The sequence below is a fragment of the Argentina anserina genome, chromosome 3, assembly GCF_933775445.1.
Source record: "Argentina anserina chromosome 3, drPotAnse1.1, whole genome shotgun sequence".
In the NCBI taxonomy this organism is placed as follows: domain Eukaryota; kingdom Viridiplantae; phylum Streptophyta; class Magnoliopsida; order Rosales; family Rosaceae; genus Argentina; species Argentina anserina.
The window spans coordinates 7,809,590-7,831,952 of NC_065874.1; the positions used below are offsets into that span (position 1 = coordinate 7,809,590).

At 36.9% G+C, this 22,363-nt stretch overlaps 3 protein-coding genes and 1 pseudogene across 3 annotated transcripts; 3 read left to right on the forward strand and 1 right to left on the reverse strand.

Annotated features, from left to right (window-relative positions):
- Positions 1–878: 878 nt before the first annotated feature.
- Positions 879–3,386, reverse strand: LOC126788638 (uncharacterized). Its single transcript, XM_050514647.1, has 4 exons — positions 2,637–3,386; positions 2,468–2,525; positions 2,141–2,360; positions 879–1,784 (listed from the first exon to the last, which is right to left on the reverse strand). Exons 1-4 carry the CDS (start codon positions 3,298–3,300, stop codon positions 1,446–1,448), a joined length of 1,281 nt encoding a protein of 426 aa, XP_050370604.1. The 5' UTR covers positions 3,301–3,386; the 3' UTR covers positions 879–1,445.
- A 9,073-nt stretch (positions 3,387–12,459) lies between these two features.
- Positions 12,460–13,173, forward strand: LOC126788644 (18.1 kDa class I heat shock protein-like). The gene is made up of 2 exons (XM_050514652.1): positions 12,460–12,948; positions 13,051–13,173. The coding sequence occupies exon 1, from the start codon at positions 12,460–12,462 to the stop codon at positions 12,913–12,915; it is 456 nt and encodes a 151-aa protein (XP_050370609.1). The 3' UTR covers positions 12,916–12,948; positions 13,051–13,173.
- A 3,226-nt stretch (positions 13,174–16,399) lies between these two features.
- Positions 16,400–17,704, forward strand: LOC126788642 (peroxidase 7-like). The gene is made up of 2 exons (XM_050514651.1): positions 16,400–16,651; positions 16,952–17,704. Exons 1-2 carry the CDS (start codon positions 16,400–16,402, stop codon positions 17,702–17,704), a joined length of 1,005 nt encoding a protein of 334 aa, XP_050370608.1.
- Positions 17,705–19,322: 1,618 nt separating this feature from the next.
- LOC126786949 (metacaspase-4-like) lies at positions 19,323–20,476 on the forward strand (annotated as a pseudogene).
- The last annotated feature ends 1,887 nt before the right edge of the window (positions 20,477–22,363 follow it).

Consider the following 22,363-nt stretch of genomic DNA (forward strand, 5'->3'; position numbering starts at 1 on the left):
ACTAGGCTTTGATCAAATATTGTGATGGCGGATTTGGGTTTGATCGAATCATGCAGTGGCGAAATTAAGCTCTAAAAAGGAGAAAATTATTATATATGCCTGTTACATATCCTATGTGGCATACTCACTTAAAGTTGTTGGTTCATTTTTTACTGTAATTGTTTATGATTGATTTTTATATGTAAATAAACTTTTTCTATTTTCACTGCGTGCATGTTAATTATATCATGATGTATGATAATTAGTTGAGTACATCACATGACAGTGTCATGTAGTGTGACGGGTACACAAAATAATTACTCATTGCATTGTGGTCAAATCAGATCACGATTAGATTAGATAATGATGAAAGTAAGGAGAAGAAATCAAAAACTTATGAACCGCCTATAGATTACCTTCCTTCTTGATACATTGCTTCCATTCACCTGTCATCGACTTCCAGACTTCCCCATCATATTGCAAAGTTAAGTACCATTATAGAGGGACTCACCATTATGGAGAGACTGTGGTAAAACTTATGAACATTAAGCATATTTTAAACAATTTCTTATGGTCTTAAAGTTTTGTCGGACATAACTAATACTCATGACCTCATCCCATTACTCTTCTCAGTTTTGTAACAACAATTTCATGTGAGGCCCTATGCTCTGTTTAGGCATATGTATGTTCTATCCTCCTCTCAATTATTGTCCTTTATCATCAAATTAAATCCCTTGAAGCACTCCTTTATGGAGTTGACATGTATGAGATGCAGAAAAAGAAAGTATACAAGTGATCACATGGAGAAGATGCCCAATCTTAATTTGGTCAAGCATTTCAAAAGTAAGTATTATTAGTAGTTAGCCAAAGTGCCAAACAGCAGGGAAGCACATGCCAAGTGATCCAAACAGCACTCAATTAATCCCACATCCAAATCCAAGATACAATGGGGTATAAATATTCCCCCAAAGCAAATTAATTAACAAAGAAACAATTAAAGAGAGAAACTAAGATGGCCTCAAGGCCAAGGGAAGAAGAAGAATGATGATGAAGGTTTTGGTCCTACAATCCCCCTCTTTCCACAATTTCCTACACAGCTTGCTAAAGGGTCTTCATATAATGCAAAACTTGATGATGGGTCACATGCAATACAACGCAAACTGACACATCCACACATGCCCTGCCACCCAAATTCATATGCCACATGATGTCTGTCTTCTTTGAGCTCCACTCCACCCCAAACCTTTTGCTTTCTTCATCTCCAATTATCAAATCCCAACTATCTATTTCAAACCAATTAAAAATCTCACAGCACATCACTAATTTAGTCACAATCCTTCTTCTCTAATCTAATATTATACACACAGACAGCAAAACTAGGGGATCAAAACTAGTTAGCAAACTATGCACTCTCTACCATATTAAAATCATGCTTTGAAGAGTTTTTTTTTCTTTTTCTTGAGTGATTAGCTTTGTCCATGAATTTTCTCTTCTGGGGTGGTCAATGATTCTATAGAGCTTGTTCCAAGGACCAATGTGATAGGATGGGCTGCCAATAAGGTGCACTGAAGGTGCCTGTGGCAGGTGGTCAAATGGTCATTTGTGAGGCCTGAGGCTTGCATGAAGGAATGAACAACTGTTGGACCAACAAACCTAAACCCCCTCCTAACCATGTCTTTGCTTATGCTCTCTGATTTTGATGTCTTCACTGGGATTTTGTAGCCTTGCTTGTATTGAGGGCAGATTGGCTTGTGATTCACAAACCCCCATATGTATCGGTGAAAGGACCCAAATTCTCTCTTTACCTGCAATTTAATTAGTAGAAACAGGCAAGCATTAGTATAATATACAATTCAATTAGAAAATTATGCAGAACAGGTGGAGTTCATCATGTGGAAAAGCTTTTCACCAAATAAGAAGGAAGGAATCATAGTAGATTAACAATAGATTAAGGTGTTAATGATGGTCAATTCAAAACAGTCTAGTCTGTCTTAATCTTGCATTATTTTAGTAGACTTCTTAAACTAAAGTGGTTTTTTTTAGTAACAAGTCTATAATCAGAGAAAAGATGGTTCCTTAAAAACAGGGGACAGAAGAGATGGAAAAGATTGGTAGTGTTAGAGGAAAACAAAAGATTGCAGAATTTGATGCTTGGTATTACCTCAAGAATTCTGTTAGAGTTGTCTACTACTCCTCTGACTCTGCTTATATCGATGCCATATTCTGAACAAATTGAAATCATTTGCTTGTCAGTGAGCTTGGCCACAGCTTCAGCATCAAACCCAGAAAATGCATCCCTAAAATCTTGGCGTTTCTTTAAAATAGAAGTCCAATCTGATCCAACTTGAGCTCCACTTAGAACAAGCAGTTCAAATAGCATGCTGAATAAGATGTTAAAAAAAGAGAGTAAAACTTCTGAATAAGATGTACTGTAATGTACGAGCTTCATTTACAAATTTTACATCATGGAGAGGCTAATTGAACTTACTTGTCATCATGAACAGGAACTCCCCATTCTTGATCATGGTAAGCAACATAAATGGGATCTGACGACAAGAAAATAAAAATGAAACAATTAGTAACCATTCATCATTTCACGTCCAAAAAAGTTTTACTTAATGCTAACAGAAGCATTTTGTAGCTATATATTTCCATACCTGAATTAGCTGTGATGAAGCTGCATCTTTTGTGATCTTCTTCACTAGCTTTGGCTTCCAATATGTCAACCCTTTCAAAATTTGCAGACTTTGATCTTCCATAATGAGCAATCTTCATTTTTCTCTGTGCATGTTGAAGAGCCATCTGTTCCCTCCTCCCAGCAGCAATGCTTCCTGGTGCCTCGGTGATGAGAGAAGATGAATAGCTCAACGAAGCTTCAATCGAAGCAGAAGAAAGTCTACCATGGTCATGAGCATTATCAGCACCAACACCAAGCTTGAAACTCTTTGATTTCTTCCTCTCCAAAACCTTAGCTCTTATGGTACCTCCTGGTGTTACAACTTTCTCGGAACTGGAGTTCAAGCCATTAGGGTCATTACCTGATCTCTTTACGGCAGGTGGCCTCGGAGATTTTGACTTGGGAGAAACTGGTGGTGTTGTCAATGAAGCCTTGGTACTATTTCTAGGACTAGTGCTGGTAGAAGAAGAAGTTGATAATGGTAGAGGTGGTGGTGGAGGAGTTGATAGCTTCTTAAGGGAATTACGTCGGTCTAGGCTAGGAACTCGGTTACATGTAGGCTGAAGGACTGGTCTGCCATTGATTCTAGAAAGAAGGGGGGTGATCTCAATCCCCATGGTCACCTTGGCTTTAGAGCTGCACATAATGTCTATTGTGTATGTGTTTCTGTTGAGTCAAAGTATCAAGGGAAGAAGACTTGGCAAAAGGAAGCAATATGGCTCAAAGATGGAATGAAGAAGATGATATGGGAGTGAAGGAGAGGGAAAGAGAGGGAATGGGGTTTTTATAAAAGGAGGGAAAGTGAGGACAGGTAAAGGGGAAGTTGTGGAACATGGGGAGGTTGGGGCCTGCCTCACTTACTTGGCCATTTGGGTTTGTTTCCTATTAATTATTGTTAGTATTATAATTGTCAATTAGAGCTGTTATTGAATGGAGCGAGAGGGAAAATCAACGGGAGATTAAAATGGTGATTTGTTGGGTGGGATTATATGGGATTTTGTGTTCCAAGCCACCATGTTTTTCACTTGGGACTTCCCCTTCTTCACACTTTACAGAAGATATTTGGATGTATGCTTCTGATATTACACACTTAAAGCTAGAGTGGTGGATAAGGAAGGTTACAAGGCAAGTAAAAGACCAATTATTGATACTCTCTTTTTAGCTGGAGGGAATCTCTCAAGTACTCTCTCAAATTTTTTTTGGTAATGCAGGCGCTCTGGTTTGTTTTATAATCATAAACCTAATGGCCCTTTTTGAGGTTAAGCACAAACTATAAGGCTTTTGAGGTTGAACTTTGGTTAGGATTCAGTTGTTGATCAACTGACCAATAAAAGATATTAGAAGGCCATACAAGACCTTTCTGAAATCAAATACTTATTACTTCTTAATTAATTGACATCTTTATGTCACTAAGCTTCTGATCACACTGACTTTCCAGATAAACTGGGCTGCATTTGTTCTCCACAAGATGGGTTACAGCTTCCATTTTTGTTTCTTTTACCTTTTTCTTTTCCTCCTATCTGTAATTACATCTTACAACCTGGAATATGGGCTTCTGAACATCATGCATATGCATGGCATGTCAAAATTTACACCATATTAGTGATTAGGGAATTCTATAAATCAGAAGGGTGGGATGAAAGAAAGGAATTATTATTGTTCTTATAGGCCGGCAGGTGCTATGTAAACATCAAAGAGTACTTGATGAAATGCATAGCTTATAGTTATATACCAACTGTACCCAATTTACTGAGAAATCAATTTTTCAATTCAGCCATGATATCTTTCAACCATTTTAGGTATACTATTTATTTCCTGAATGTGATGCCAGTGCAAACAGTTATTGAAGCTATTCTATACACATCCAAGCTAGCCTTTAAGATTCAGATATGGTGATGTCATTGGTAGCAGTTGTTATCAATTGCTTGTTTAAGGTGCAGATGAACTGTCCCCAGTCCCCTTGGCCTCTATAAATTTGATACCTTGTATTTGAGACTTGGGAGGATGACTCTTGTAGCTTCTAGTACATTTATTACTGTTGCATGAAGACATCTGAAAACGAGTCATAGGGCCTCAGACTTGGAGATTAATGGAGATTCATGCATTGCTAGTGAACCCTTTACAAAACTCTGCTTCTCATACTTTCAGAAAGTCACATAGGGCCTCAGAGAATTAGAAACCTTGCTTCCAAGTTAGAGTAGCTAGAAATTGGCCAGAGCAAAAACAAAAACAAAACAAATCATAGAGAAAGAAAAAAGAGAAAAATAATAATAAAGCTGATAATAAATCCCAATCAGAATTCATGAGTTGAAACTCACACTTGCTGGCTTGCTGCAGAGTGCAGAAGCAGTGAAGCACTTATACTGTTATTGGTTTATTGGAACACTAATCCTTTACATATCGAATATAACTTAAAATATTCATGCATGCTTAATACGATATCAAATTCTTGATTGTCAAAGATTTTTATTGTAAAGTTCAAGCTGTTTAATTTATCAATTTTATCTCGTCTCCACATAAATATAGTGATCAATACGAGCGATAAAAAAATTGGTCTAATTTACTTTCTACGCACGATTAATTCATCAAAATCACATCAAACAATTTAGCAATTTAGTTTAGGGGTACACAAAAGCATGTCACATGGAGAAAGATAACACCAACCTACATGGGATGCTATACAACCCCCGATTCCCTGTCCTTAACATAGCAACAACCTAACTTTGTCAATCCTATCAATTTACATTCTAATTTGTGTCTGGGTTGGTGTGGACCAATCCTTTCTCTAATGTTTTTATCTGCTCTTGTATGTATATATATGATTCTTACACAGCATCGCCTACCACACGAATTTTCCACGTAGCTTGATGATGATCATGATTGAGTTGATGAACTTCAACAGGGAATATTACTAATAAGTTTTAACCAAAACCCTGAAAGATATGTGATATTCTGATTACAGAGATGAGAATAATAGAGAAGAGAGACATCCCATGTGAAAGAAAACCGACATCTTAGCAATAATTAGTTTTCTTCTTGAGACAAAGCGAAGCAAAATCATGCAACTGACTAATTCCCCATTAATTGACCAAAAAAAAAAGACTAATTCCCCATTATATATATACACAATTACAGACTACTTGGTGTTCTAGTTCATCTTTGTTTTCTTCCTTCTTCTGAGTCATTTCTTAGAGCCTTCGCTTCTGAATCAGAATCATTCAGTTTGATTGATTTGTACGTTTCTATCATTGGTTTTGAGTTTTGTACTCTAAAATTTTGATCTTTCTTGGTCATTCTTTTTCACGTGTTTTGTTCTAGTGGATATATACAATTGGCTTTCATGACTTAAGTAAACGATTGAGGGAGCAGAGAAATTTGCACATTACTTGACGAGTGTATGTATATATTTTATACGTACTTACGAGTATATCCTTGAATATTTTTTTTCCTATTTATAATCGTTGATGGCTTGATGCATGTGTCTGGAATCCATAGCTGTTAGACCGTTGCAAAAGGCAGGGGCTCGTGAATGCCTTCAGCAATTTTTGATTCATGTAGAATTCTTTTTGTCCAGAAAGCCAAAAATGAAAATAAAACAGCTCACAGTGCAAAAACTGTCGTATCTCACCCTGATAATAAACTAATTTGAGACATGCAAGACTAATTATTTTGATAAAAGAATAATGGGTTGATTATTACTCTCTTATTTGTGTCTTGAATAAATCTGATACCATATATGTCAAACTGGGCAACTCCCTGAAGGAACTTTTATACTACAAATTATTAGTACCAATCTGATAATAGAGATGAAGCCGGAGCAAAAACAAAAGTGCCTAACAGGCCAGGCACTTTCTGACACACATGACTCACAGGAACATGATTCCATGAATCAAGTACTTCCATGGTGCAGATCGATATAAGTCATATAACAATCGATTAAGAAAAGAGAGCACTCGTTTACAGCCTAATTGAACCTGCAGAGAAGCCAGTATTATTGTACGGACAAAAAATGGTGGGGAATATATATTATTGAGTTTGCAGTGAAGCATGCTCATGGGAACCGGGGTATATGCTTATATATGCTGGATCATGAGCGGACCGTCCATAAGGGGTACGTCGGCGATTTCAGCAACTGGCGACGTAGAATGTGTCAGTTGTGCTCTCCCTTTTCAGCACTTTTATCTGTGTCAGCCGGAGCTCCATCTCCGGCCCACGAATGCTAGAATTTACAAATTTCCCATAAACTTAAAATTTATGGAAATTTGCAGATTTCGACTGTCGTGGACCGGCGATGAAGCTTCGACCGGCACATACAAGAGTGCTGGGAGGGGGAGCATGCCGACACCATCCACGCCGTTGTTGCGCGTTGCCGGAATTGCTAACGTCCGCACTTGCGGACATTTGCTCTCGGTTCTCCCCGTATATATATAGATATCTGCTCCTTCCACTAAGTGATCTCTTTTTTAGGTCTTTTAAAGGGATAAGTCACTTGACTAATTTTTCGATCACATTTCAATATCTCCAACATTCAACATTTAGAGTCTAATGTGTAGATCATCTCTGTAAATTTTTAGCAAAAATGGAGGTGTTTAAGACATTCAAAACTGAGATTTAAACTTATAAGCATGAACGGTTCAGGTTTGACAGATTTAGTACTTCCATTTCTTTTACAGAGTTCGTGATACCTTAACGATAACTATTTTGACTGAAATTTTACATAAGTGATCTACACATTAGACTCTAATAGTTGAACAGTGGAGACGTGAAAATGTAATTAAAAAGTTAGTTAATGAGCTATTCTTTTAATATACCCAAAAATGGATCCCTCATTAGCAAGGCACATCCTTATGCAGTGTTGATCACCTGATTAACAGTTGAGCACTAAGTGACGCTCAACTGCTGTTCGATGTGACTGTTTAATCAAATCGGACGGCACTTGAGCGTCACCGGGTGTTCAACTACTGATCAGGTGATCAACACTCCATCCTTCTATTGTATGTTTGCTACTGCATGATAATTATCTACCATGAATTCATGATCCAAGCAAGGAGACAATAGAAATGAAGGAGAAGTACAATTCCATTATCATGAACCAATTGTACGTAAATTCTCCACGTGTTTTCTTGCTAGCTTTTGCTGAAGCTATACACCACCATTCAATCATGGTGATGATGATGTACCAGTACAGATTATTAGGTAACTTGTCTCTCATGTCAGTCATGTACTATGTTGTATTGTTGTGGTTGTTTGTTTAATGTCACTACAAATAAATTGGGCAAAGGTCACACATGTTTTGTGGGATTTGTGTCCTTTGTCCTCAGTTTTTGTGTTTTTTTTGTTGTTGAGAAAATTAGTGATAGACTCAAATTTCAAGCATTCTTTTGAGTTAAACTCATACTCAATTTCTTTTTTAATTCACACCCAATACTTTATTGCAACTTTCTTAATAGAGTTTTCTAAAATAATTAACATATTTCAATTTTTTTTCTAGTTCACATTTTTGCCATTCTAGTTGAAAAGGCAAATAAATGCATAAATATAGCTATCATAATTTCTGAAATGCAATAATCTAATTTTATATCAAACATTAATGTATGCACAAATTTTGTGTTGTTTTACTAAATTAATAGAGAAAAATTGATGTAATGGAATAGTCAAACAAATGAAAAATGCAACTTTTATTTGTCTTAATTAATGCAATTGAAAGTCTTATTTTTCTCCACCTATAAGGCTATTAAATCATGTTATTCAGTATATTCTTACTAGAGAAAATCATATATAACTTTCTTCTTCCTTAGGTATGTTAGATTTTGTTTTTTTATTATCAAATGTTGACCAATAATCTTCATAAGGTATATATGAAATTATTTTTTTGGTTTATATTCTAAGATATAGGTGTATAATTCGTCCAAATATATCCATCTTCTATAATAGAAAATGTCTGTTTTTGGCAGGTGAGTTAAATAATATCCTAAAGTTTTCATAAAACCTTGTTAGTTCTCAACCATCACTGATAATGTTCATGTAATTACTACATTTGAGAAGTGTAATAAATACTTACCACAAGAATAAACATGATATGCACACTCCTTAACAACATGTATAAACAATAGATATATTTCCTACCTTACAGGTATATCCTTCATATAGAGCCAACATGTATTAACATTAGACACATTTCACCTCACATGTATATCCTTCTTATAGAGCAGGACGAAAACCACACACACCCACCTATATGAGAGGAACACTACACTCATTCTAATAACAACCTGATACATATACATTACCTATTCCGCATAAAAAAACACTACAAGTGCATAAATTACCTATCAGATAAACCTAGCATCCTATCATAAAGGTAAAAGATTCGAATTCATAGGTAATACCAACCTGATAAATATGATTCAATCTAAAGCACATCATACATACCTATTCAGCAGAATATAAATAGGAGGCATACTTATGGCTCATAAGACACACCACAAATCCAGACCACAATACGAATAATTTTTTTTATACCTAATGATCAAGTCCAAAGTAATACATACTGAAATAAGAAGAAGTAGAAGTTGTGTAGACGATGCAATGCAAATCACTCTCTAATAAACAGATCAATTTGCATCAGTAAAAAAATGACAAATATATATATCATGATAAAAGTTGATGATTTCGAAATTGAAAATCTCCAAATCTCCTCGTATCGATTTCCATTGTTTTGATCATGGATGAGATTTGCATCAATATTGGATACTACAATCAAGGACCCAATTTTATATCAATTAATTAATGAATGAGTTTCCAAACACATAAGCTTCAATCATGGATCTGGATTTTGTATTGGTTGGGTGGCATGTTTAGTAAATATCTACAACATAAGGTTCTATTATTTAAGTATGATATATGTTATTTTAATAAATAATTAACCTCATAAATAGATTTGGGTGTAAATCTAAGAGGTGGGTGTAATCTTAAACGGGTATACATTTTTGGGTTTATATCTAAAACTCTCTTCTTTTTTTGGCTTCTTATAAAAAAGCCATTTATGATACATGAATTTATAAAAAGTCAACAAAGATTTAAAAATTAGAAAAAAGTCGCATAATAAAAAACCTTATAGTGTTGCCACATAACTTGATGATATTTACAATGTGTCACTGCTGCCTTTTTCTCCTTCTTTACATCATCGTCGGTCTCCTCTTCCTTAGACGCCGAATCCCTTCACCCCTCCTTGCCGTTAACTCCGCTCACCTCAAGGTCATCGAGCCAACGCTCAAATGCGCCTTCAAGCTCATCTCCGGCGTCCTATTCCCCGACGAGATCCACGTTGCTAGCTCAAATTTGTCTTCTTCACAATCTGAAGGCAGTGGACGATGTTGTTGCTACTGTTGATGCAACGGCGATTTGGATGTGGCGGAAATGATGGCTGGTGGACATCAACGAGAATTTGGAGGCGATGACGATGTTTCTGCTACTGCTGATGCTCGCTGACGACGGCCTGAAGGCGATGCAGATGCAAATTTGAAGACAGTACCCCCGTCGTGCTCCGCCGATGCAAATGTGAAGCCAAGGTCGTCGATATGAAGGCGTGGGATAGGGCGACGTCAGAGACGCATCACTTTTCCTCGTCGAAGAAGATCTGAGGATCTGATCGAGCATGGAAGATATTTAGGTGCCCAGAGTAATTTTTTGGGTGTCGAGGGTAATTTTGGGATTTTGTTTTATAGAAAGTTGATGTCACACTAGCTATCATACTAACTTTCTGTTATGACATGTAGTGTGATTGTTAGTGTGACAGGCAATGTGATAGACAATGTGATAGATAGTGTGATATATATTATGGCTGGGGTGTGGCATCATATTAATGTCAATATTTGGATTGTATCAGTTGATTTAATAGGTTCAAGATCACATAATAGTAAAAAAAGGTACGTTAATTCTAGTCATTCTTCTTCTTCTTGTCACAAGATAGTTACATAAAACAACGTGATAACGGGTGTGATAGTGGGTGTGATAGCAGGTGTGACAAGTAGTGTGAAAGGTTGTGTGATAGCGGGTGTGACAACAAGTGTGATAGAAAGCGTGACAGCGAATGTGACAACATGTGTGATAGAAGGTGTGACATCGGGTGTTATAGAAGGTGTGACATCGGGTGTGATAGCAGATGTGACAACATGTGTGATAAGTAGTGTGACAATGTGTGTGACCAATAGTGTGACAATGTGTGTGACCAATAGTGTGAAAGGTTGTGTGACAGCGGGTGTGATAGAATGTGTGATATCGGGTGTGAAAATAAGTGTGATAGAAGGTGTGACAGCAAATGTGACAACGGGTGTGATAGGTAGTGTGACAGCATGTGTGAGATGTGACAAAATGTGTGACAGCGTGTGTGACATGCCGTGAGAAAATGTCTAAATATACGAAATTATGTTCAAATTCAAAGGAGATTGGTATGAATATGCTCATAATGAAGAAAATAACTAGAATTAGGGAACTTTGAGCTTCGATTTCGCCGGAATTACTTGGAGTACCGCCATCAACGGCGGAAACCTGTTGCAAGGATTGATGCACCTTGTACGGTGGTCGGTTCGGAGTGGGTAGGGTATCAAATGAAAGATGTGAGAGAGATCTTTCCACCGGTACCAACCACTCTCAAATCTATCGTCGGACGACAAAGTTATGGCCCGAATTAGAAGATGAATGAAAAAGAAGATGAAAAAGAATGAAAAACGGTAAAACAGTCTAAAAAAATATTTAAAAAGTGATTTTTTTTCTAATTTTATTTCATGCTTGTTGACTATTTTATAATTTCAAGTTAATTGAGATGACTTTTTTTTTATAATTGAGAAATAAGTGGTGATTTTTTCTAATTTAAGATGAGAGATAGTATTTCTTTTTATAATTTGTCTTTTTTTTTGTAGTGCGTAAGAACTAGGAACTTAAGGTATGTCGACATATTAACAGTTGAGTTCATTTACCCTTCCAACGCCCTGTTTATGTTTTCAATTCCTTTCGGTTCTACATATACATGTGGCTGATCGAACTGGGTCGACTATCTCACTACATAAGGCTCCTGCCGGCCATGCTCTTGCGGTTTTTCATTTCCATATTTGTTACACTTGCACTGTTACTGACTTACTGTCATGACGAAACAGACTAATTACCACAAAATGAAACACTCTAATAACTAATAAACTTAATATATCAACGAAAAACAGAAGTGTGATTTTTGGATCAGTTTATACTTTAAATTTGTCCTTTTATTTTGGCCATATTGAAGGGATGCAAAGGCTGATATCATAACTGCGGGGGACTGGTGAGTGGTAATGGACTAATGGCCAACCTTCTTCCTAAACGTTAAGCCCCAGTCCACGAATAAATAGAGAGATTATTGGGCCTTTAAAATGGAGATGGAGGCAGACCGCAGACCCGAAGTCCGCAGTAGACAAAGTCCATATCGAACGTAACAGTGTAGTACGCTACAGTGACTAGACCAGTGGACCTTCAACTCTTTAAGCATCCACCAGAAAGTTCTCCAACATCGTCTTCTTATTTCTAATCTCAAAAGTCATAGCTAGCTATAAGCCATTACTGAAATGGACCCAACAGATCGAAACTCTATCCAAATCCAGAAATTTCAAGAAATCACTAGTTCTTTTCCCCTCTAATATAAATATACCATTCACCATCAGTTTTGTAGTACCAAAACAATTCCACTCAAACAACACCTAAGACGAAGCTCGATCAGATTCTCAAACCCTATACCAAATAAACAAAACCAACTAAGTCCCAGGTAATTAACAATGTCCCTCTTGCAATCACTCTTGGATTCTTTCACAATTTTCGACTCAGAATCCGGCAACACTCGCATGGATTGGAAGGAGACCTCGAGCTCCCACGTCTTCCAAATTGATCTTCCTGGCGTTACGAAAGAGGACGTGAAGCTTGAAGTGCATGAAGGCAGAGTGCTTCACGTTAGTGCAGAGAGAATGGAAGAAGAGCCTCCTGCCGGGGATCAGAAGATTAAGGAGACGTGGCACTGCAGGGAGAGGACAAGAGGCAGATTTTCGAGGCATTTCCGGTTGCCTGAGAATGCCAAGATTGATGAGATTAAGGCTGCAATGCGTGATGGGGTATTAGTCATTACAGTGCCAAAGGAGGACTTGAAGAAAAAGCCTAAACACAAAGAAGTTGAAATCTCCGGGGATGAGGAGCACGTCTCTAAAGGAATTGGTCGTTTTGTTTGCTGCAAAGCTTAGAAAGCATAACACCGTGTGACCATTTGAATCAGTGTACGTAAATGAATTAAAATCTGTCTTCTTTTTGGGTTTTTGGTGTGAGTGTGCGACTTGGGTAGAATGTGACTTTCATTTGTAATTGGTTGTCTGTTCCAGGTGTGCTGCATGTATAAGATTCCATGTCGGAGCACATCACCTGTGCCCATTTTTCATGTGCCAATTATGTGCCCCCATTCATGTTATGCCACATATTTCTTCATTTGATGCAAAATTAACGCCGTTTACAACTCTATTTTAACAAAAAACACAATCAAATAAATAAATAAATTGATTTTGTTCCCTATTCTCTCTTATAAACTGGTCATCGAAATCCATATCCCTGATTCCAACCTTCTCTGCCTGTAAAATTGAGAGAAAATTAGAGTTAAACTCAATAATTGAGCACATTTTTAAATCTAAGCCCACATCCATTTTTTCTTTCATTCTACACCAAAAATTACTTATTATTATTAATTTTTATTTTTGTATAAGTTTAATCTACCCTTCTAACATATAAAAGGTTATATTAAATAATTTTCCTAATCTTAGGTTTTAAAATCAATTTTGAATGTGAAGCTCGTCAATTATATCCATAATTATTTTTTGTATTTAATTCATATTGCTAACATCAATGTGTATATATTCATCACAAAATTCAGTTTTGCAACTTCTTGTCTTCTTCTATCAATTTCATTTTGCAAAATTTTACACCAATTATTATTTTTCAAGCAATAGGAGCTAGTCATATGAAGATTATATGAGAATGTCATATGAAGGTATATACGTTACCAAACGATCTTGATTCAGTAAGTGTTTCTTATCGTGAGGTACATATTGTTCTTGTTGAATTATCTTTTTTTCCTTCTTGTTAGGTATATTGTCACATTAATCCATTGTAAAAGGTATTAAACAATATCTTGGACAAGAATCATAGGCATATACATACACTATAACACCTAATAAAGAGGCATATTAAACTTCTCTTATATATTGTCTTCCTCAATAAAAGGTAGATTTCTATAGATGAGACATATATATCTATGAACTAGGAATTCTACATGAACCTTTTAAATAGATATGCTTCTCATTCTTATGTTGTAATTAAAGAGATACCTACTATTAGGTTAAACACTTAAAGTCCCACATACATTTAATTTAGGTTATTTAATAGGTGAATGAAACTTAAAAAATCAGAAATAAAAACTATGATATAACAAAGTTCTCCAAGTTAACAACCTGATCGAAATCTTCAATCACAAAAATATAAGTTTTACATTCATTATCTTAAGGTATTTAAATATAATCTATTGGTAATAATGATGAGTTAAAAAGAAAACTTGTGAAATCATAATCAATCTATAATTAAGGTAAAAAAAATTAATACTAAAATTAACTAATTAGAATTAAATAGTGGCAATATGTAATTTTTGTTAAAACAAAAGACAACTTAGTATCTTATTTGACAATATTTGAGTATAAATTATAATTAAATAATATGTGAGTTTATTTTAAAAATATGCACCAGGTAAAGTGGGTATGAAATGAAATACCCCAAGCTCCACCATCATATCCACCATCATAATAGCATGAGAATGAAACAAGATGGCAGAATGGATTTTGAAAAAGAATCAAAATTTAGGAATAATAGAAGTTATACTCATCCATGTGTTCTATTTTTATAGGATTAATGGTGTGATGCACTCATCCTATTCGTATCTTGAAGATTTTAAAATATGAATGATGAATGGCATGTAGATATGAAATGGGTAATACGCAGAAGAAATTGTCGTTGAGGAATGGGATCAATGAGATGTATTTTCCTCTATTCCACAAACCCAGTATAAAAAAAAAAACAACTATGGCTCTTCCATTGTTGAAGACGAACAACGACCCATCAACACAGTTCTTGCTGGATTTGAGATCTACCTCTCCTCTCTCCCACCCCGATTCTGGAGCTGCAGAGTCGAATCCTTCAAGATGATCTCTGTTTCCAAGTCTGCTTCGGCATGATCGTGTTTAACTTGCGTGACGGGTTATATTGATCCGAGTAAGAGTACTTGTTCCAGTGAAACTAGACATTTTGATAACTCAAGTTCTATAGAATTCTGAGTTCTTCACAGATGAAGAAGAAGAGGCAGAGTTCTTATTTTAGAAAAGAAGAAGACATAATTAAATTGACTTTTAAATTCTGCACCACAGACAAATCCATAATTAAACAACCATTAACAGAGTGTAGTAGTGTCAAAAGTAATGCCACATGTCAAATTTCTGTTTGTGGCACATAATTGACACAGGGGAAATGGGCACAGGTGATGTGCTCCCTTTCCATATCAATGAGTTGTTGTCTATGGTGTTTTAAACTTATAATTAGTGATCAATTAGTGACTAATTAATTGCGGGTAAAGCGATGATATGTTGCATTTCCCATACATCGATCAACTCTCTTTACCACTTCGAGAAGTCACTTCTTCACTTAAGAGACTCAGTTTAATGATTTATCGTTCGAGAATTTATATGGTAAAATCATTTTAAGGACTCATATGTTACTAATTAAGTTAGAGTAACAGTATGCATGTTATATATTATATCACACATCGTTGCCTCATTTTGCAATGGGATAAAAAGAAGAAACTTCAAATATATTTTTTAGATACTGGTGTACAAAGATAATGTAAACAGTATTTGATGACTCTGATATATATATATATATATATATATACGGGACTTTTCAGGTAAGGAGGCTCTTATCTTATCTTAATGTACGGATTTTCATTTTTGACCAACCTTTTGATTGAGTTTTCACATCTCCACCGTCCAATATCTAGGCTATAACGTATAGATCATCTCCACAAAATTTCACCCGATTCCATCACCGTTAAGGTACTCATAACTTCGATTTTCTACTCAAAATATGAACGGTTCAAGTTCGGAAAATTCAATACGTCCATTGGTTTTGATTAGTTTAATACCTTAACAATCATGAAATCGGCTGAAATTTTGTGGAGATGATCTAAACATTATAACCTATATAGGACGGTGGAAATGTGAAAACTTGATCGAAAAGTTGATAAAAAATGAAAATCCGTACCTTAGCTTAAGGTACGGAACTCCGCAACTGAAAAGCTCCGTATCTTAATTTCTACTAATATATATATATATATACTCTTTTGTTATTTGATTTGGTAGCTTCTATTTGTGCTGGAGATCTTTGGGTTGGACTCGATCTGTCAGATGGGCGGCACCACCTCACCAGGAATTAAGATTAGTATGACCGCTGGCCTCTGGAAAGAGACTAGCAGAGACAAGCAAAGCAACATGTTGGCATGTTTACTATCAGCGTTGAGAGTGCTTCTCACGTATTGTGTCACCCCACATACAACAGATCATCTCATTTATGGAGCTATATATAGAAACACAAAGGTTATTTAAGAAAATTAATCATTTACTCAGAAAATTAAACATGAAGATGGGTATTTCTTCATTATTTGCTCTCCTTGTTCTCACATTGGAGTTCATGAGCATCAATGCATCATCGGCTAAACCAGTCAAAGCAACTTCGCAGGTGCCTGCTGAGGCTCTTTTGTCTTTCCGTCATTACATGAAAACTTGCCCACAAGCAGAGGGTATCATTCAGCAAAAAGTCGTAGACTGGCTTGAGAAGGATTTCACTTTGGCTGCTGCCATAATCCGCTTGCACTTCCATGACTGTGTTGTGAGGGTAAGCAAGCATTGAACATTCATCATTACCTATTAAATTACTAAGTTCCATGCAGTTTACTGTTTTGTTCGTATTGTATGGACGCTAATTTTCAATCAGAACTATATATATTGATCATGCATGTATATTCTTGTTTGAATGTGTGATCTAGTAAAGGAGACTAAAACACTACATTATACGCCAATTTGAACTTCTTTTTTTGACCCACGTTTGAACTATATTTATATGGCGGACGAATGCATGTACTGTTAGTTTGTTAGAGTGTCGATCATCATTTTAAAAATACGTTAATTAATGTAGGGTTGTGATGCATCAATTTTGCTTAACCATCGGGGGAGCGAGAGGAGAGCTTTCGCAAGCTATACACTCAGAGGTTTCCAAGTAATGGATGATATCAAGGCGGAGCTAGAGAGACAGTGCCCTAAAACTGTTTCCTGCGCGGACATTCTAACTGCTGCAGCGAGAGACGCGACCATCATCGCGGGAGGTCCATTTTGGGAAGTCCCATTTGGACGTAGAGATGGAAAGATTTCGATTGCCAGAGAAGCAAATGAGAAGGTTCCTCAGGGCCATGAGAATGTCACAGCATTGATCCAACTATTTCACGAAAAAGGCTTGAATATGCTAGATTTGGTTACTTTATCAGGAGCACATACAATTGGTAGAAGTACATGCTTTGCCTTCAAGCAAAGGCTTGCAAGCTTCAATGGAACCAGGAAGCCTGACCCTTTACTGAATTCTATGTACTTGAACAACTTCTTAAAGAAGAAATGTCAAAAAGACTCAGACTTGGTTTTTCTTGATGCCATAACTCCAAAGACATTTGACACGCAATACTACACGAATCTTCACAAGAAGTTGGGGTTGTTATCCACGGATCAGTTGCTCAAGTCAGATGTGAGAACGGGGCCGTTTGTTGATGCATTAGGATCTCAACCTTCCCTTTTCGAGAGCCAATTTGCAGCATCCATGGTGAAGCTTGGCAATGTTCAAGTTCTTACAAGACCAAATGAAGGCGAAATCCGAGTGAACTGCAATTTTGTCAATGCTTGAAAATTTGTTCAGCATATGGTGTTTGCAAGTCCATTTCCTTTATAGGTTTGGAAGAAAATTTGATTTTAATAAGTTGTAACTTGGACTTGTATATTTACACTGAATCCTTCTTCTTGTTTAGATATTTATGTTTTGGCTGAGATATGTTCTATTAGTCTATTACCATATATATTTAAATAATTTAGAACCAATGGTGATTTAAATTTTTATTTGCAGTAAATTGCAACCAGAGACATAATGATCTAATAAACAGAAACACGGTACACACGGTATACGTACGTATACAAGCAATAGTAGCTAAGTCTTGTAGTAGTTGTTAATCATTGATCAATTTCAAATTTTAGAAGTAACAACATTCAACTCACTACAAAAAAATATCAACAAAAGACACACATCATATGTGGCACATTTGTGGCCTTTGATCATGTAGGCCCCTTCTACAAATGTGGCTTTTTACAAATGAGCCACATATGATGTGTGTGTTTTGTTGATAGTTTTTGCATGACTTGACAGAGACAAAATAATAAGTTGGATGAATCAATATTTATGTACTCATATATAAAACAATGATCCAAGTAACTACATCCATTAACCATTACGGATTTACAATTATACACTGTAATGTAATTAATAACTTTTCACACATACACCTGTGTAATATTCCCTCATTTAATTTCATACTGATTTTGATTAGTGTGAAATGTGTTTTTGCTAGTACTGAGAAAAGTATAGCTTGTGGCATGTCTTGGAAGTCCTCTGAAGTTTCAATGGAGCTTAGATGTATACGTTGATTTTTATTTAGGACAACAATATAACGGTTTTCTATTATGATTATCCTAGATTTACCCTACATAAAAAAAAAGTAAGCTTTCAGTTTCCTCAAACATTTTAGTTTTTAATCTTTACTGGTGAGCTACCAGTTTATATGAAGATCGATGTTGCTTCACTAATGCATACTACATAGTAATGCACTAACACAGATATATATTTCTCTTTATGCACACATCACATGAAATATTTCATTGTAATTGTTGGAGACTTGGAGAATCAATGAATGTGATTGTCAGATTGGACTATATTTCATGTCGATATAATGCATGATTAATTGCATGCATGCGTCGTCACAATAAACGTTACTCTTCAACTCGATCATTTCCCACGGATGGGAGAATGCTTCAATGCCCAGATAACAAAAAACAAACTTGTGAGCAATGCGTAATTCATGATTTTGGACGGGATGAACTAGTTTTGGAGTTTGATGATGATTGCAGACGTTAATGTTTAAAACTCATGAATTAGATTTAAGTGAAAGTGTGAAACAAAGTGAAACTAACTCTTCACACTACAACAAAATGGAGCAATAACAACGTTTGTGCCCACATATCATGTGTGATGTGTTGCCAATAGAGATGTAGCAATCTAAAAAAAATGTCACAAATCTCCATGTGGTTTTTTTTCACTATTATATTGGGATAAGCCACATTCGTTGACATATGTGATATTTTTTTTGGATTGCTACATTTCTATTGACAACACATGATATCTGACCATAGTGTACCTAATTACCTATTGCCCCATTTTGTTGCTGTGTCATTGTGAAATAGCTTGCCAAACCCGGATGATATCTTACCGCATGTACGCGTGCCTCACCGAGTGCATGGGCTTCGAAGAAGACAACATCAACGTTCTTATCGACGCCAACGCCGACGACTCGACCGGAGCAGCCATCCGTGATGGCGGTGATGCTATTACCGACCTCATCCAAAATGCCGAGCCCGACGTCGTGCTTTTTATTCGATCATTATAGTGGACATGGGACTCCCCTTCCCGCCGGCGGGGCGGCGACGATGCTGACACAGATATGACGAGTGCATCGTCGTCCCTACTGACATGAACCTATTACTGGTCGATCATTTCTTAATTTGGATTTAGCTTTCCCGTTTTTGTTTTTGTGTGTTGAACACTTGAACTATTGATTGTAATTAATATTTGTTCACGTACAGATGATGACTTCAGGGATCTTGTCGACGAGTTACCGGAAGGTTGCAAGCTGACTATTGTGTCGGATTCGTGCCACAGCGGAGGCCTCAATATTGATGAATCTATAGAGCAGATTGGCGAGAGCCACGTCGAGAACCAGATCGAAGGAGGGGAACAAGAGGACCAGCAAAATAATGAGGACACAGACATAAGAACAGAGACCCAGTCGAAGTTCTGATAGAGATGCTCAAGCAGAAAACCGGAAGAGGCCAACACTTTTTGACGTTTTCGGAGATGAAGTTCATTAAGGGATGATAACCAGACTCCACAACATATAAGAATGAAGAGGATGAAGAGGATGAGGAGATGGAGATGTGCATGGCTTTAGGGATTGTTAAACAAAAGATCGAAGAGGACGAAGAGTGGGCAAGGATAGCTATGGAACTATGGAAGTAGAATATGAGGACGAGCAAGAGATTTATGCCGGACAATTCCGTGGTGTCATTCCTGACGGGGGGATTCTCATCAGTACGTGGCTGCCAGACACACCAAACTTCGGCCGATGCAAATCCTACAGGAGATCCCAGCGAAGCTTTTGGAGCGCTTACTAATACAATTCTAACCATTTTTGAGGAAACAGATGGTGATATCTCATACCAAGACCTAGTATATACACAGCGACCTGGGCTATATTGCAGCAACGACTACGTCGATGCTCCCTTTTGGGCCGATGATAGCTCTTATATATCATTTTCAACTATGTTGAGTGCGCTTAGTTTGGAAAATGGATGAACAACTTCTATATAAGCTTTTGTGTTTCAGCCTAGCTACATGTATTTTTATGATATATTCGATCGTGTATTAATAGTATAAAATGATTCTTTTTTAAAGGAGTAATATTTTATCAAGATATAGTTTTAACTTGTGCCAAATACCAGTTAGTTTATGCCTAATTCCATTTAGTTTAATCTCTCTCTTACGAGTGGTCTCACATTTTCCTAGTCGGTTGGAATTTTCTCTTAGAGAGTTGAGACCATGGCTCGTACGCCCATGCTCTAATCCAATGTTCTATTGGCACCACCCCAATTAAGTTATCACAGAGACCTTCAATACGAGTATATATACGACTGATTTCAGTTGGATTTGCCGGAACATACGCGCTGAGCCACCAATGGTTTCATATCTAGGAATTCTCGTTAGCACACTCAAAAATAGAAAACAATTCTCGTTAACATTGTGAGACAGATTTTTCCATTTTTCAGTATAAATCATATGATTACAGTTTTTTTTTTAAATAAAAAGGTCAAATCAAGATAACACACTCATATGGACTGACAGAAAAAATTATCTATTGACCCTAGATAAAACTAGCTAATATGACCACGACTCACATGCGTTTTCAACACCATTTATAAGACTTAAATAATAAGCCTATACCAATATAGAAAAAAGATTAAAAGTATCAACCAGTTGTCCTCAGAATCAAAAGACCTACTCGGCATGAGGACAGATATGAGTACATATATCATGCACCTCCTCCATAGAATCACCTAACCATTGGGACTCCCACTAGCAGCAGCAACCTGTCCCACATGCTCTGATTTCGGCTTAGATGTTGGGGTCATAGTCTTCTTTTTTGCAACGTTCTTTCGAGTATAAATTTTCTTCTCGGCATCTTCGGGAGCCCCCAATTCCAACTCCCATGCAACCTTGGGTTTGTTTGTACTGCCCTTAGGACGACCAGATTTAAGTTTTGCCTTAGGAGACACCCACAACTTGCCATCCTTATGCTGCACAACAATGGTCATATTCTCTTCAACCAAAATAACACTAGATTGAATATATTTCTTCCTTGGGTGACGAAGTTCACGTGGTGAACCTCTTCAAATGATTCACTAAGGCAGGAGTTGAAGCCACCAATTTGAAAGCAGTAGGACCAATAGAATCCAAACGAAATTGAGATTCACCAAAGGGGTTTGTTTCCACCTTCTTATCACTTGACTCCGATGATGGCTTAGCACAGTACACCTCCAAAGCCAAAAACGTGCTCGGCACAGTAACAACAACAATCGCCGGTCTCGCATCCATGGCAACTGGAAGTGGCCTCATCTCCAGCCCTTCCTCCGAAGCCCTAGACCCATCCTCCTCTGATCTTAACCGAGCTGGAGAAGAACCAGAAGCAAGGGAGAGTCCAACCAGATCCATAGAAAAACCTTGAAGCAGATCTGTATGTTCATGCACAAGGAATTCATCACAACCCGATGCATCATGTTGAAAAAGCCCACAAGCTCTGCAAAAACCCTTGATCTTCTCAAACACAAGCGACAATTCAATCTTCAGAGACTCCAAAACTTCGAACAACATCCATGTACAAGTATGATCTCGCACATCAAAACAGATCTTAACACATTGATCCACCGTCCGACAATTCAAAGCAGAAAAATTCAGCTGCACCACCATCCCTAGAGATTCACCGATGCAGTACGACACCTCCTTGTAACAGAGGTTGGCCGAAAGACCATGAATTGCTACCTAGGTAACCAGTTCAAACAATGAAACTTCCTCCAACGAGGTAATACCACCATACTTATTCAGAACAAGCATGGTGTTTCTGTAGCACCGATACCGACACCAACACTACGACACCGACACGGCGCGACACCGCGATACGGCAAATCT